At 41.8% G+C, this 17,578-nt stretch overlaps 1 protein-coding gene and 1 non-coding gene across 2 annotated transcripts in view; both read left to right on the top strand.

Annotated features, from left to right (window-relative positions):
* The first annotated feature begins 1,374 nt into the window (after nucleotides 1–1,374).
* Nucleotides 1,375–17,578, top strand: part of SUN3 (Sad1 and UNC84 domain containing 3) — a 32,486-nt gene continuing 16,282 nt past the window's right edge. The window contains exons 1-6 of the mRNA XM_070487520.1: nucleotides 1,375–1,496; nucleotides 4,229–4,290; nucleotides 8,191–8,294; nucleotides 14,842–14,882; nucleotides 15,958–16,117; nucleotides 17,434–17,518. Coding sequence (XP_070343621.1) covers nucleotides 1,375–1,496; nucleotides 4,229–4,290; nucleotides 8,191–8,294; nucleotides 14,842–14,882; nucleotides 15,958–16,117; nucleotides 17,434–17,518 — 574 coding nt within the window. The remainder of the gene's footprint in view (nucleotides 1,497–4,228; nucleotides 4,291–8,190; nucleotides 8,295–14,841; nucleotides 14,883–15,957; nucleotides 16,118–17,433; nucleotides 17,519–17,578) is intronic.
* On the top strand, nucleotides 11,976–12,082 carry LOC123289627 (U6 spliceosomal RNA). Its single transcript, XR_006533692.1, has one exon. It is a non-coding gene; the product is annotated as a U6 spliceosomal RNA (small nuclear RNA).

The raw sequence follows: 17,578 nt of genomic DNA on the forward strand, positions 1-17,578 counted from the left end.
GAAAATAGCACTCGTGTTTACCCTGAAAACAGCATAGAGTAAAAATAGAAAAAAAAACAAAAACAAATATGAAGGGGCAGTTGAGCGCTATGGAGAATAAATTAAAAAGGAATTCACAAATATCACTGGTTGGGTCATCATAAGAAAATAGAGGCACTGGCAGAGAAGCAGTATTTGAAGAACTGATGGCTGAAAAACTTCGAGAGTTAAAGAAATACTTGAGTACTCAAATTGAATGTATAAAGTGTCTGAGTAAAAGGAGGAAAAAATAAAAACTAATATCACACTTAGGTACACTGAAGTGATACCGAAGAACAGCAAAGATAAGATCCTGAAAACTACAAGAAGAAAAAGACCAAACTGCCAAAAAAACAAAAAAAAAGGAATGAAGATTAGGCAGAATTCTCATCAGCAACAGTCAACTCCAAAAGATCATGGAGGAATATCTCCAAAGGGCTGAGAGAAAAATAATTGCAATTCTGGAACTTTATACCCCAAATAAATGTGCTTATCATTCCATCTAGCCATTCCATTTCTAGGTGAACACCTAGAGAAGCTCCCGTGGTGTGTATGAGGCATGTACACGAACAGGCTAGAACGTTATTTCCATTGCTAAAAAACTAAAAACAGCCAATGTGTGCATTTATACAAGAAAGGGCAAAGGAATTATGATGTGGTGTAGTAAAATACAGCACAGCAGTTACAGTGAGTGAGCTGGAGTTAATAAATCTCAAGACAGATGATGTAGGAAAACTGAGAGAGGTATGTCATTTGAGTTTAAAGCATGAACACAGTATTAGGTATGGATACATATTTATGTGATAAAATATCAAAAAATACATGGTAATTACATATATCAATTTTCAGATTGTGGCTATCTATGGGAAAGAAAGGAGAGGAGTGAGACCGTGGAATGATATTTTGGGGTCTGGGGTTGTATTCGTAGTATTTTATTTTTTTAAAAAATTCTGAAGCAAACACAGGGAAACTTTGATGTGCTATAGCTGAGTTGTAGGTACAGGAGACCTTGGCAGTCTGTGGTATATTTGGAAGGTGTTGCAGTAAAGCGTTTTAAACATACAGTCACGATGAGGTACCATCAGGTGGAGAGGTGGCTGTGTGGACACCACCTGACACGGGCGTTATGCCATTGTGACATGTCACAGAAGAGTGATGCAACAGAAGAGCCCAAGGCATTTCAAGATTTGCTCACTCACAGTTTCCCCCTTGAAGGAGAAACACCCGTGAAGCAAGAAGACAAGAAAACAAAGCAAACCCAAACCTACTACGTATAGCGTCATGTTTTCCATAAAATAGAAAACAGAAAACCAATGGTATTCTTTCTACCAGCAATTTGTTACTCAGTGGGGGAAAATGAGTGGAAGACCAAAGTCGAGAAAGGGTGCCAGGGTCATTAGAGTGCATTCTGAAGAGGCCAGCAGCAGTTCCAGTAGTGACACTGTGCTCTCAGAGCACGGAAACCCTGACTCCAACAGGTAGGTACCTCTGCAGAGTGATTTCCATGAGATCTTATGTTATGCACATCATATGTCATACTGCTCTGTTTACTTGGAAAATAACCCAATAAAAATATTCTTCCTTTTGGAGAAAATAATTTCCAAACACTTTCCTCTGAAGGTTTCTCTTGATTACAATATTTTCTGGGGCGGACCGTCTTCTTTCTATGTCAGAAGTATTTAGATTAATTACAGCGGGCTGAGGACAAGGATTATGCAAGAGAAGCCATCTTTTTTAAGAGAATGAACCTCAGCAGCACGAGATTACTGTTTTAACTTGCAACCTTACGGTTATTCACTTTTGTATCAATGGCCTGGCTTGCCCAGTCTCTGGGGTTTGCAGTGTTGAGCACCACAGTTTAGGACTCTAGATACACAGTGGCATTCATTACAACCTTGTGTGATGGAAGGATGTTAGTGGGTACACATTTTGAGCTATAACTGGGTTTCCTCTCATTAGAGAACACGTGAATATTGCCTGAAAAGAGACAGTATGAAGCCCTGCCCACAACTGGGGGGGCCAAAGACCAAAGCCCCTTTACATGCCCCCTGTGCGCTGCCTGCTGGGAAAACAAAAGCTGGAAAGTGATGAAATAATCACTCCAATGGTAAGAGTGAAGCTCTTGCCCAGAAATCAAACTGTCCATAAAGATAAAAGGAGTGCTACAAAGTTATTAGACAAAAAGACAGCATTTGAAAACCAAGATCGCCAATAGCGACGCCTGTGTCTGGCGGATGCAGAATTCCACAGGTGGGGGGTAGGCATAGGAGGAGCTTGTGAACTAGAGCCTGACAGCCAGAGTTTTTATCAAAAAACTTAATTAACCTTTATAAATATGATAATGTGAGAATTTTCATTTAAGTCGCTCAGGAGACCATGGCTCTCCTGGGCTGAAATGACCTCTGGATAACTCTCTTTAGACAGTGGACCCCCACATGACCAATGATGCACAAAGTCGGGTAAGTAGTTTCAAAAATACACCATTTGGAGAGAAGAGAGTGGAGAAAACCTTAGTAGCTTTTAGCAGAGTCTGACAGCCCTGGGTGGTCAATAAGTGTGATTGCTTTTTGTAGAAAGAGAAGCAGCTTAAAGATCCTGTGCTGGGGTGGCTCATTCTAAGTCTAGTCTACACTCCCTGCACTGCTTGATCTGATTCTTAGACTGTAGGGTTACAGGCCCAACTGACAATGCAGATCAGGAAGAGATCACTAAGAGAGTAAATTCATACATCATTTGGTCAACTAAGAAAAATTAATATAGGTAATCTGTTTACTGTCATTTGTACATAGAGTTAAAGAGAAAATTTAAAGAAATACGCATATCTAAATATAAATGAAATAGCTTCCAGATTTAAGGTCACTTTCTCAGCGATTCTTCATAGACCTGGAGTAGGGAATTGGGCCCTTCAGTTGATGGAGACTAGTCAGAAACCAAGTCCAAATTGCCGAGTGACTTGCTGGAACTCTGGGACCAGGCCCGCCCCCTTTTCTGAATTGTGACCCTGTGCTTCTCCTGCTCCATCAAGCTGCTATCTGTAACTAATGAATGATCCATCTTAATCTGGTTTTTCATAAGTTTTAAGTAGAAATTTTTAGTTTGCCAACTTGGAGTACTTTGTCCGGAAGCTCCTAGCCTCTGTCTTAGCTGGATCAAGCTATTTTAGCTTTTTTCTTTATTCTTCATTTTCCCTTTACAGAGTTGGATGTGAAAAGGTAATAACTGCAACCACTTTGTAAAACTGTCGGCAGAATCTGCTGATTCTGAATATGCACATAGCCTATCACTCAGCAGTCCCTCTTGGGAATATACCTAAATGAAATACTTACATATGTTCATCAAAAACCACGTCTAAGAATGTTCAAGGCAGCATTGTTTATAAGAATATTTATAAAGCATTGATCATCATAGCCCCTAATGCTCATCAGCACTACAACGGATCCTCACGTGTGTATTCGGAGTGGTTACTATGCGGTAACGAGAGGGAAGGACCTACCACCGCACACCGTAGGGGCACAGATGACTCTCACAAACACATGGAGCAGAGCAAGCACACACACGGTTCTGTTTGTAGGCAGTTCAAGACCACGCAGGCCTAACTGGTGGGGGCAGAGGTCAGGAGAGAGATGGTCTTTGAAGGTGGGAAGTACAGGGTCTGATAGGGGCTCGAGAGGGGCTGCAGACGGGCTGTGGATGCTCTCTTTCTTGTTCTGGGTGAGGTGACAGGATGTATTCATTTTGTGAAGGTCCGCTGAGCAGTGCAATTACAATTTGTGTCCCTGCTTATATGTGTGTTGCACTGCAATAAAATGTGGGGGGAAAATTATGATTACTTTAAAGGATTTTATCAGATAGTTGTTAATTGTCAGTTCTTTAGCTTAATACCTAATTTCCAAAAAATTCAGACTTTTTTTTTTTCTTTTTTAGCTCATTCTACATTCCAGATTTCTGGGATAACTTCCTTTGTTTTCTTCTTTACAAGCATTTGTCGACTTATAAAAGGGCAGACAGAAATGTGTGTGAAAGTGAGGGACATCATGAAAACTATTTTCTATCAATTTCAAAGATCATGGATTAGGAATTAAATTAATCCTCAGACTCCACTTAGAATAAACACGCTTGTTGACTTGGTTGTAGTGGTTATTTACAGTTCAAATTAAAGGTTAATGCTGAATTATTGTTAAGTTCTTTTTGTTGTTTTTATTCATTTTAGGTTAACTGGATCATGGAAGATTATCATAAGTATGGCGTTTATATTGACTTTTCTTCTTATAGGTAAGTCTTACTAAGTAATGACTCTTAAAGCCATTTCACAGGATGTTGCTGTGCAGTAAGAGAGAGCTCAACGGAATGATTCGCATTTGTAAATAAATGCCATGGAAAGCACTGGAAGTGACTGCACTGCACATTCTTGAAGCGTTCTATGTGTGTGTGTATAGGTTTTATCACCAGTTGTGAAAGTAATACAGGCTTCTTTATGGAAAATGAGAAAGTGCTTTTTTTTCTCTTAGAATCATTGTTTAAAATCACGGAAGTTGCTTTAAGTTAAGAATCCTTACTATTTTATAGCAAACACATATAATTGACTGTTTCTAGGGGACTCAGCTTGAGAGATTTTGACAAGCAAAGACAGGATTCTTGAAGAAATGACTGTGAACGTGCAGTTTGCAGTAGTCTAACTGCCAGTATCACACATCACAACCCCTAGTGCCCTGGAAAATTGCTCTTTAATATATGGACAACTTAAAGCATAGAGGGCCTGTTAAAATCAATGTTTCAACCCAGTTATTGCCATGAAATTCTATTTTATAGTATAGCAATATTTGAGGTGCTAATTCATTGTGATTGCACACATATACCTGGACCTCTGGCTCTCCTGAGCCTGCACCAGCCCGAGTCGGCTTTTCCTTCCACTGGCTGCCGGCAGTCCGCATTCCATCTCAGTGGACCTTTAGACTAGACCTTGAATATTCTCGAACTGCATACTGCTTGGCTTTGCTGCTTCTGGGCCATCTTGTCTTCATCTCTGCTGACCTCGGGCACTTACCCTGAGTTGGCTGCCCCCACGTTGCTGCAGCTGGTCCCATCTCATGACCCCTCCGGGATGAAATTTTCTCCTAGCTCTACCCCAGATCCATGTACAGTGAGCCAAGCCTGCTTTTCTTAGGCTCTACCTCACTGCCTGTGTCAGGAGCACACGGCGTGAGCAATAGAACCATTCGTGCTCAGGATTCTCCTCATTTTGGAAATTGTACCCCATATTCCTTTGACATCTTTTAAGATTGAATTATATGCATCTCCATAGTGGATGCAAACTGCTTCTTTGTATTTCCCATTGTAAGCTTACCAACTCACCCACAAATGTGCCAGATCCATTTTAGACCCCACTGATACGTAAACCATTTTAGTGGTATTAAACTGGACTCAGACCCTTTTTTCTTTATTGGGGTGAAATCCACGTGATATAAAATTAGTCATTTTAAAGTGAACTATTCAGTGGCATTTAGTGCATTCACTGTGTTGTGCAACTACCACTTCTAATCCCGAAACGTTTTCATCACCCCAAAAAGAGATCATGTACCCATATGCAGCTGCCCCACATTTCCCCTCCTCCAGACTCTGGCAACCACCAATCTGCTTTCTGTCTCTGTGGATTTAGGTGTTCTGAATATGTCCTATAAATGGAATCATTCAATATTTGACCCTTTTTGCCTGGCTTCTTTCATTAAGCATCATGTTTTTGAGGCTCATCCATGTAGTAGATGTATCAGTACTTCATTCATTTTCGTGGCCAAATAATATTCCATTGTATGGACGGACCACATTTTGTTTATTCATTTATCTATTGATGGGCATTGACTGTTTCCACCTTTTTGCGGGTGTGAATAATGCTGCTATAAACATGGATGTACATATATTTGTTTGAGTCCCTAATTTCAATTCTTGAAGGGTATAAACCCTGTAGTAAATTGCTAAGGAGGAAGCACCACAACGTTTTCCACAGTCCTTGCACCATTTCACATTCCCACCAGCAGTTTACGAGGGCTCTCTTTTCTCCACATCCTCATCAACACTTGTCATTCTCCATTTTTCAGATTGTAACCATCCTGACAGATGTGAAGTGCTGTCTCATTGTGGTTTTAATTTGCATTGCTTTCATTTCAACCTAAAGGACTCCCTCTAGCATTTCTTGTATGGCAGATATTCTGGCAATAACTCCTTCAGCTTTTGTTTCTCTGAGAATGTCTTAATTTCCTCTTCATTTTGAAGGATAGTTTTGCTGGACATAGAATTCTTGGTTGGCAGGGTTATTTTCTTTCAGCATGTTAAATATGTCATCCCAACTGCCTTCTGGCTCCTATGGTTTCCAGTGAGAAATCTGATCATAATCTTATTGAGGATTTCTTGTACATGACAAGTAGTATTTCTTCTGCTGCTTTCAAGATTCTCTGTCTTTGGCTTTTGAATGGTATAAGTCTCTTTGAGTTTATGCTAGTCATAGTTTTTTAAGCTTCTTGGATGTGTAGATTTATGCTTTACATCAAGTTGGAAAGTTTCAGCCATTATTTCTTCAAATATTTTTTCTGCCCTTTTCTCTCTCTTCTCCTTCTGGCACTCCCATAAGGCATATTTTGATATGTTTTATGATGCTCTGCAGGTCTCTTAAGCTCTGTTTACTTTTCTTTATTCTTTTTCCTTTCTGCTCCTCCTGCTCAGACGTAATAATTTCAATTGTCCTATCTTTGAGTTGATTGTTTCTTTCTTCTGCCTGCTCAAATCTGATGTCAAGCCCCTCCAGCAAGTTTTCCTTTCAGTTATTATACTTTTAAACTCCAGAATTTATATTTGGTTCCTTTTATAATTTTTCTATTGATATTCTCATTTCATTCACACATCATTTCTTTAGTTTTCTTTAGTTCTTTCTTCATGATTTTCTTTAGTTTTTGAGCATATTCAAGATAATCAATTTAAAATTTTTGTCTAAGTCCAATGTTTGGGCTTCTTCAGGAGTGTTTTCAGTCAAATCTCTTTTTTACTTTAATTGGCCACACTTTCCTGCTTCTTTGTATGCCTTGTAACTTCGTGTTGGAAATTGAGCATTTCAATATTGTAATGTAGGAACTCTGGAAATTGAATTTTTCCCCTTTGCCGGGGATTGCTGGTATTGCTTGTTGAGGGCTGCAGTTCTTTGTTTGTTTAGTGATGGTCACTGTTCTGGTCTCTCAGTGGTTAACCAGTGACTTGACAGAGACTTCTTGGAGTCAATGAGAAAAAAACAATGGGAACTTCTCTGCCAGTCTTGATTTCTTGGCTCTAAGCTGGGGCACTCTTTCAAGGCTAAGCTGGACCACCCACAACTCTGCCTTAAACTTCACTTCCTGCTTGCACAGAGCCCACGGACCCACCTAAGGTGCAAGACTAGAGTTTTCTCTAGGATATTTTCTGAGCATGCATCTAGTCCTGGACATGCACACTGCATTCCCTTTTCCCTTATAAGCCTTTATTCCCAGAGGAGACTTCCTCTTTTGCCTTCTGTCTCCCATGCTTTTGAGTCTGCCTACAACTTGCCCTATTCACTGCCCCTTATCCAGGGGGGCCTTGCCAGTTTGCCTTAAATCTTTTAACAGACATCTCCAAGAGAACCACTCTGGCCCAAGGGAGTGGGATAAAACAAAGGTCAGCCTCTGCACCAGCTAATCAAAGGAACACTGGACAGGTCAAAACTCACAGTCACAGTTTTTTAAGAACAAGGTCTATATTAGCCCCTTTGCACCAGTAAGCTGCACCAGGGATATAGACTGCCATCCCCACAGCCACTGCCACCATACTGGGGAATGGGAGATGATAAGCAGGTGAGCAATAATACCACATTGCTCTCTTAACCAAAAACAATCTGCTCTTTTCTTCAGTCCTCTGGTTGCTGTAAGTTTTGGATTAGATTTTAGTTTAAAAAAAAAAATTGATCCTGTTAGTCTTTGCCAGCTTATGGTTGTTTCAATGAAGGACTGGTTTTTTTGAGCACCTTATACTGCCATCTTCCATATTGTCACTCAAGGATCTGATATTCTCTTTAAGACTGTATATATCCTTCATGCTGAGAGAAATTTCTATTAATACCTGTAAAATATCTTATAAATGTTTTCAGATAATGAGAATTGGTCTTTTCTTTAACAGGACTTAGAAATCACATGTGGCTTAAAGAAACAGAATTTCCTCAGAAATCCAGACCATTTTATTCTGTAATTGCAGAATATGGTTCAAGGCTTTATAACTACCAGGTGATGTTTTGTTAAACCATTTTATGTGTCACTCATTTACAATTTAATATGCTACAAGGCAAGTTGAACTTACAATATATTAACTTTGTTTTGCATGAGAATATCTAATAGAAATAATAGAGAGACCAGAGTTCTATTAAGTGGTTTTATGGCTAAGAGACCCTAAAAATTCTCCACAGTCTGTGATCCCTGCAGGCTCCTGCCGTAGACTGAATGCTTGTGGACCTGTTACCTCTTTCTTCTTCCCTGTTTCTCCCTTCGCAATGGGAACATCTATCCTGTAACTGTCCCACCACTGTATTTTGGAAACATAAAACTTCTTTGGTTTCACAGCTTCACAGCTGAAGGGGAATTGGTTTCGGGATGAATTGTAACTCCACTCTCACCCATATCTGACTTAGATGATATTTGGGTGAGACTTTGGACTTTAGACTTTTGAGTTGATGCTGGAATGAGCTAAGTTTTTGAGGCTGTGGGATGAAGTGAATGTACTTTTCATGAAAGAAATACACGAATTTTGGAGGGACCAGGGTCATAATGCCATAGGTTGAATGTTTGCATCCCCCCAAAACTCATATATTGAAACCTAATTCCCAGGTGTTTGGAGGAGCAGCTTTTGGATGGTGATTAGGTCAAGAGAGTAGAGCCCTCATGACTGAGATTAGTCCCTTATAAAAGAGACCCCACAGAGCTCCCTTATCCCTTCCACCATGTGAGGACACAGTGAGAAAACAGCTGTCTATGAATCAAAAAGAGGGCCCTCATCAGATACTGAATCTGCTGGCACCTTGATCTTGGGCTTCTAGCCTCCTGAACTGTGAGAAATAAAGCCACCTAGTCTGTGGTATTCTGTCATAGCAGCCCAAATGGACTAAGACAGCTCCCCAAGGGAAGTTTCAGCTCGTGGAAAAATGGCAGCTAGAATTTTATTGTTAACACACAGGATGGTCTGAGCAGACAGCCTCCCCTTTGTCCTGAAGCTCGTTAGATCTAAATGGGCTTAGACTGAGGCCAGACACTAATGTTCTCTCTGTGGTCCACCTCATCTCTACCTCCCCAGCATTCCAGACCAAGCCTCATCCATCCTACTTTCTGGTCTCTGAAGACCAGAGGAAGAAAGAATGACAGGAGCTGTGGCCTCGTTAGCCACTGTGAAAAGAAGGGCTAGACCAACGAACTCAACCCACTCAATGACCTTAGACCTGACTTCATGCCCTTTTCCCTCAGGGTTCTAAAATTCTCTTCTTCCTAGCTCATCCAGCAACTGATGAATTTCAATGTGTCTTGTCATGTGAAGTCCCTAAAGGTGAGATTTTGCTAGTACAGTCCTAGTATCATTTCAGTCCAGTGACGACTGTTCCCCAGAGAGTCATAGGTTGATACCTGGAACTGCTCCAAGTTTCAAGGATGTTGCTTGCTCTGCGTATACTGAGAATCTGTGAGCACCAGAATCTGGACAAAAGAACAGCTGTATGAAAACCCCACAGAGAAGGTCAGCCTGAGATAATTCCTATACTGCAAGGCCCTCACATCAAAGACCAGGACCCAGGCCCACGGGAGCAGAGGCCAGATAGTTGAATCATCATCAGAAAAACAGAGATGAGAGTGGACAATGGTGGCCTCCAATTATTGCCAATTTGTGATTAACCCTCATGGTGATGGCTAATTCTATGGGTCAACTTGGCTTGGCTGTGATGCCCAGATGTTTGGTCAAACACCAGTCTAAATGTTGCCGTGAAAGTATTTTTTACTTCTGAAGTTTACTCAAGCAGACTTTGAGTAAAGTGGATTATTCTCCAAAGTGTAGGTGGACTTCATTCAATCAGTTGAAAGTCTTAAGAGAAAAAGACTGAAGTCATCTAAAGAAGACATTCTGCCTCGGGCTGGCTTTCAGACTTGAGCTACAATATTAGCTCTTCCCTGGGACTCCAGCCTGCTGGCCTGCTCTGCAGATTTTAGACTTGCCAGCCTCCACAATGATGTGAGCCAATTCCTTAAAAAAAAAAAAAAAAATCAATCTCTCTCTCCATATACGCACATCCTATTGGTTCTGTTTCTCCAGAGAACCCTGATGAATACACTCATAAATTTCTCTGTCAGCTTCTGCCAGGGCTTGAACGTTGGCCTCCCCCTCTGCCTACAATATTCTACCCCAGATCTTTGCAGAGGCGGCTCCTCCCTGACATTCCAGCCCAACTCAAATGTCACCTCCTCAGAGAGGCTTCTGTGACCAGCCAGATACCCATGACAGCATCCTATACATCCAGTGTTGCCTTTACTTTATCACGGACACTTCTTCGACTTGTTGACTCTTCCTGCCTTCGCCCCTGCCTACTAAAACGTAATGAGCAGGAGCTTGTCCAGAGCCTAACACGGTCCCCAGGTACATGAAGTCTCCATGAGTATCAACATGAATGAATGAATGATCAGAGAGTGTTGTCTGTCCCATTTTCAAAAGACACCCTTCTCTTCCGCCTGTCAATTTTAGACAGATCAACACACTCAACAGTGCCTTCCCCTTAAAAGTTTCTAGGGCTGAGCATCTAAGGACGGTATTTTTCATGAGGATGAGATCTTGCTACGGTGGTTTCACTATTGACCAGTGTTACTGTTTTTCACGAGAAGAGAGCTCTGTTAGAAAGCACCTGAGAGTAATCTTGATGCGACTCTTTATAGCTCCTGAGCTACATGCAATAGAAGCTGTTTTGTGGCTTGTTTTTATTCAATTGACAATCAATTTTAGACATGTTCCCTTGTCTTTAGGGATTATTTTATAACAGAATTTTATGGCTGACTAGTATTCCAATGAATATGTAATATATTCAGTAAATACTTATTTCCAAACAATTGAGTTGTTTGCAATTTTTCAATATTGTAAACATATACATCCTTGTTGCTAACTTGTTTCACTCATCCTTAATTTTTTACTTAGGATAAACTCCTAAAAGGAGGAGAAACAAAGAATATTCACAATTTTTAGGCGACCTTTCTATATTGAATCTTAAAGACAGTACTGTTTTGCAAAAAGTTAGATGTGCCACACCCATCTCCCATGGAGGACCAGATGATAATTAGGTGCCAGAGTGATTGTAAGCACCTTAATATATATTTCAGTTTATCCTCAAAATGATCCTTTAATAAGGGTATTACTAAATCCATTTATAGGTTAGGAAGCTGGATCAGAAGAACTAAGGAAATTAATGTGTGAGCCTAAGGCAGTACGGCTGTAAATTCTGGAGCTGAAATTCAGACCCAGACTTCGTGAGACTGGGCCCGCCAGGCTGTACCATTCACTACTGACGCTGAGGACACAGTTTTATTGTCGCACTGTACAGCCTCAATGACCATATAATCTCTGTCACAATAAAGAGCTTAAGACCAATGATTGCAAATGACTTATCCAAACATTTAATGGTCTATGTCTAAAACCCTTATATAAAGAAACAAGCTTAATTATTTACCCAGGGGTACAAACTGCAACCACTATATCTCCTAAGACGCCTGAAAGTGATACGGTTTAGTTATTTTATGAGAGTTTTGTTAAGAGAAAAAAAAATGGCCACATGAGGCATTTGTAAACACTTGCATCAACTTCATCCCCGCTCAAATTACTAGAGCCATGTTCTAAGGCGTAAAACTGTGGGTCTCAGTCAACATTACCTGAAAAAACAAAACAAAACAGCTCTCACTAGGGCAGCACACACACGAAAATTGGAACAGTACAGAGAAGACTAGCATGGCCACTGTGCAAAGGTGACATGCAAACTCATTAAGTGTTCATATTTTTAAGAGTAAAGTAGTTAAAAAACAACAACAACAACAACAACAAACAAAACTGTGGCTCTCCCCACAGCTTTGCCTATCTCTACTCCACCCTTCATTTCTCAGGAGGCTGTCGATTCAACACCTTCTCCATTGACTGCAAACGCTCACTGGCCTCCCTTCACGGGCATTGTCAGGACGGGGCAGCAGGTGTTTCCTCAGGACCTTTGTTAGAGAAAACAGTATTCTGGATGCTGTGCAGTCTGACTGAGTGCTTCAGGTGTGATCTGTGGGGAAGCCCACCGCCTGCAGGGAGGGAACTCCAGGAAGGTCCTTAGGAACCCAACACCTGGTTTCTCTTACCAGGAGCACTGCGGATGGGATTTCACCATCTGTACTCAAAGCAGCCTCTCCACACCTTGATATTTTTTTTTTTGACACTGTGGATGCTGTGACTTCTGATCATCCTTACTCCCTCCCATCGACCCCCCAGTTTGGTTGCTATGATGCTCAGAAACAAACGTACCACTCACAGCTAATAACCTCCAGGAATGTAAGGCATAGGTATGTGCCAACCCCATCCTTCATGTGCTATCTTTTCCAATCCTTGTTTCCTCTTCACTTTTATTTCCTCAGTGTTTTTTTTTTTGGTCCTACGTCTTTTTATACCATATTTGTTCCTATAGAAAAGCCACCTGAAATCCTTTTGGGAAGAAAGCAAAATAAAAAATATTTTTAAAAGTCTGGAAAGTTTAGTTTTCAAGGAACTCTCAAATTCATTTATCACCAAATTAATTAAGGAGTATTTTCTGTATTTTTTTAAAGGGTAGAACAGAAAAAAGAAACAGAAATTGAAAACACTGCCCCTACTGATGGGAAACTTACACAGAAACTGAAAAACTAGAAATAAGGATCTCTGTGTAGCAAAACTGAGCTCTGAAATACACATCCTTGTCAAAAGGAAAGTGTTGAGGAGAGCCCAGACAAAATTAAATTGCTCAGCATGAAAAAAAAAGCAAGGTAATTTTTTTCTCTGTGCTGTACTGTGCTCCTTTCCCATGCCATCGTCACACAACTGCCTTGATGGGATGGTCCTGTATGTTGCACAATTTTTGGCATAGCAAGCCAGTAGGAAATCAGAGCCTTTTATTTTTTTCTTGGCTGGGAAGGATTCATTCTGAGCTAACATCTGTTGCCAATCTTCCTTATTTTATTTTTTCCTCCCCAAAGCCACAGTGCATGGTTGTCTGTTCCAGTTGTAGGTCCTTCTAGTTCTTCTATGTGAGCTGCCACCACAGCATGGCTACTAACACACCAGTAGTGTGGTTACTTGCCCGGAACTGAACCTGGGCCACTGGAGCAGTGAGCGCCAAACTTTAATCACTGTGCCGTCAGGGCTGGCTCGGAAAGAGTCTTTCAAACAGAAAAGCAGATTTGTCTGCAGAGAAAGACAGACCATTATTTCCCAGATAACATACCAATGGTCACTGTGGTGGGTTCCAGGGTGACCCCCAGAAAGCTATTTCCACAGTCTAACCCTCAGAACTTGTAAATGTGGACTTTATTTGGAAAAAGAGGCTCTGCAGATATAATTAGGGATCTTGAGATAAAACTGTCCTGGATTCCCTGGCTAGGCTCTAAACCCCATGACAAGTGTCCTTAGATGAGACACCCAGAGGAAAAGGCTGTGTGGAGATGGAAGCAGAGACTGGAGCAGAGACCACAAGCAAGGAAGGCCAGGAGCCGCCAGAAGCTGGAAGAGGCAAGAAATAGAATCTCCATTCAAGCTTCAGAGGAAAGCAAGGCCCGGCTGACACCTTGGCTAGGGCTTCTGGCCTCCAGGACTGTAAGAGAATAGATTAGCGTTGTTTTAAGCCACTGGGTTTGCAGCCGTTTGTGGGAGAGCTTGGAACCCAAGCAGAATGTGAAGCTGAGGGCACAAAGGAGATGAGGGCCAAGCAGAGGAAGCGCGGTATGTGGCAGCTGTCTCCTGTGCCCTGTGTTGACCACCTCACTGATGCCCCCACCTGTGGCCCTGCATATCCTTATCAGCAGCTTTAGTGCCCTGGTCATTCTCAGCATTGCTCAGGAGCCACCATTCAAACACAAGATGGTCCTTTCCAGATTGCTTGTTAGCGTTAGGTAAATGTCTGCAAGTCTTTGAATCCAGTGATGTTATTGCTAATGGAATCCAGTAATCGGGTCCTTTTTGTAGAAAGAGGATGCCCTCACTGACTACAGGGAGGAGCCTAAGGCCTCAGGAGGGCCCTCTGATGTGAAGATGTGCTCCCTCTGCCCTCTTCCTACCTCTTTCTCCCTCCCCCCTCCGCATTCCCCTCCTTACCCCTCTTCTTCCCCCTCCCTCCTTATCCCCTGCCTCCCTCACTCCCCTCCCTTATGCCCCCCCCCACCCCTGCACCCGCTGCCTCCAGGCTTCCAGACCTTTGAGTCCATTCCTTCTGCCCCTTCTCCCTCCTTTTGGTGTCCTCAGAAGGCGTTTAGCTCTCTCACAACCTTATGAAACAGGGAATGTTACACCCATCTTAGAGCTCCACTACAATGTTACACGTCACTAAATGGGTTTGGCTGTTACCTCATCTCCTCCCAAGATGAGCACTGTGTACAGGAAAGGCTGAAAAAGAGGGAGGCATCTGAGAGCGTGCTCCTGTGTCCCACCCGTCACACGTGTATATCAAGGGTGTCAGTGTGATTTCTTTCCCCTTCACCAACAAGAATAACTCTACTTCAATAGGTGGATTCAGAATGATTTGTCTTTTTTTTTCAGGCCAGACGTCGTATGCCAAAAGAACAAGCGGAACTTTTAAAGTAAGTGAGATTTTCCGATATGTGCAATTTTCTGATGTGTTTCCAAACTGCAAAATTTTAAAACAAAATCATTTTTATTTCTATGGATCATGCTTTAAGGACATAGACACTAGGAGGTGTTTTCAATATTACTTACAATTTAAAAAGGGAAAATGACCTAGATAAGAAAAACAAGCCAAAGGTCAAATACACTGGAGTATATCCATGTAACGGAGAATTCTGAAGCCATTAGAATAATTCTAAAATATACTTAATGATTTCGGAATTGCAGTGGGACACAAAATTATAAATACTATCTCTATTTTGTTACAAAGTTTTTTGCATAGAATAAAAACTACTATAAACACACCAGAATTTAACAGTTTCTTTTTTTTTGTATTTTTCAAATTGTGAACATGTTTTGCTTTACAAATTGGGAAAAAATACTAGATAAGTAGTGCTTACATTTTTTCAACATAAAAAAATACTTATTGGCTTGACATTTTCATATTCTCTCTATCAGTAATTTTCAAACTGTAAAAGTAGCAGAATCTATTTTTCCAAACTAAACTCTGGCAACCCCATGCCGTCAAACAGGTGACGGGCTGCCGTCCCGGCTGCTCCTCCAGCCCCCCTCTGCTCAGGGCTCGTCCACAGCGCCTCAGGGCTCAGTGTGAAAATCACGGCTCATACCATGCTTGAAATGAAGGTGTTCTGATTTGAAGCAGACGAGAGCCAGGATTTAGGATTCCCACTGTGAAGTCACCCACCCTCAGGTCAGGGCAGCAGAGCCCCCGAGGGACGAGGGATATGTCAGGTTACTTGAGTGCAAGGTTGGCTAAGCCCACTTGCCTGCGCAGAGCACACTTCAAGCCCTAGGATGCCCTCAGGTCAGCTTCCGAATGTCTTTGCTTTGCAAGTGTGGTGAAATGCAGTGTTCTACACAACCGGGTGTTTCTGGAGCTCTCCTCATGCAAGAGTTTATTTCTTCTCCAACATAAAGTGCCTCTTTGCTTTGCTGCCTCCAAGCCCAGCACCAGCTGATGCCAGGAGCCCATACCTTCCTCCACTCACATTAGGGGGTCTCCATTTACAGGAAGGAAAGCCGGACTTTGGAGAACAACTTTCGTGAAATTCTATTTTTAATTGAACAAATAGATGTTCTGAAGGCATTACTGAGAGATATGCAGAATGGTCTGCACAGTTACAGCTGGAACCCTGACGGAGACCCCACTGAGGTTCAGAACCACACAGAGGTCATGGATGAGGTAAGGTGGGTCGGGGGCGTGGCAGGGAGTGTGGTTAACTTTTCCTTCTGGTGTCACATTCCATGGCTTCTTTGCATGGAGAAATGGAGTGCTGACTGATACATGGCTCGTGTCTTCCCCTTCAAAATTCTTCCCTGACATTACTTTCATCTACTTTCACTAAAACTTGCTCCTGGAAAACCACTTTTTTCCTAACTGCTGTGTCACAGAGAAGACTTTGTGTTGCAATGGGACTTACTCCCCACCAAAATAAATAATTCTATTTTAATTTCCAGTAAAACAAAAACAAGATCATTGAGAAATGGCAGTCTCTGAATGTCTATACACAAATACCTAAATAACAAAGTATTTTTATTCATGGACCTACAGCTTGTGTATTTTATCTACTCCACACCAGATTAGGCAACACTGTGATGAACATCCATGAGTCTGGTTTTGCTTCTCTTCTCCCTCCACTAGCTCGAGCTCTTTCCTTTCCTCTGTTTTGTGAGAGGCACAAAAATGTGACACTGACCACTCCTGCCTTCCTGGCTTATTTTGTCCCCTGGGACAAAGTGCTGTGTCACTTGGGACTCCAACTGTTATGTCCTCTAGGACACTTGCAGTTTTAGAACGTCCTTCAAAGTTCAGGGGCTGGCCCCGTGGCCGAGTGGTTAAGTTCGCGCGCTCCGCTGCAGGCGGCCCAGTGTTTCGTTGGTTCGAATCCTGGGCGCGGACATGGCACTGCTCATCAAACCACGCTGAGGCAGCGTCCCACATGCCACAACTAGAAGGACCCACAACGAAGAATATACAACTATGTACCGGGGGCTTTGGGGAGAAAAAGGAAAAAAATAAAATCTTAAAAAAAAAAAAAAAAAAAAGTTCAAAGGGGTGAATAATTTCTAATATAAGCCATCAGGTGTCTATGTAAACTGCCCTGATCCCCAAATACCTGTAGAACATCCAAGTCTTTATTACTAAGCAGAGACACTAATGAAGGAGGGGACACAGCAGGATGCACACAGCCTCATTTGACTGCCTCCCTGCCAGAGCACAATGGAGAAATCGCTGGGGGCTTTGGAAGGGGTCTTAGGTCTGACTCTGCTCTCCGACCTTGGGGAGGGACTCAACACACCTCAGCTGAGTGACCTCAGCTGCCCGAGAAGGTCATATCAGAAATCTGTGCAATGCAGCGTGGTAAATGTTCACCATTATTATTTTGCAGATTTGGGAATTTAGGTTCAAATCAACAAAGTAAATTGTCAAAACTCAAGCAGTTGGCAGAGACTGTTAACAGAAAACTCTGTTTTAAATTTGTACAGGAAATATCAAATTTGGTAAATTATGTACTTAAAAAGTTGAGAGAAGACCAAGTCCAGACGGCTGATTATGCCCTTAAGTCAGCAGGTGAGTAAAGAAGTTGAAAAGGCCAGTGTCTCTATTCTCTGTATTTCTTTATTAGGAAAA

The sequence above is a fragment of the Equus asinus genome, chromosome 1, assembly GCF_041296235.1.
Source record: "Equus asinus isolate D_3611 breed Donkey chromosome 1, EquAss-T2T_v2, whole genome shotgun sequence".
In the NCBI taxonomy this organism is placed as follows: Eukaryota; Metazoa; Chordata; class Mammalia; order Perissodactyla; family Equidae; genus Equus; species Equus asinus.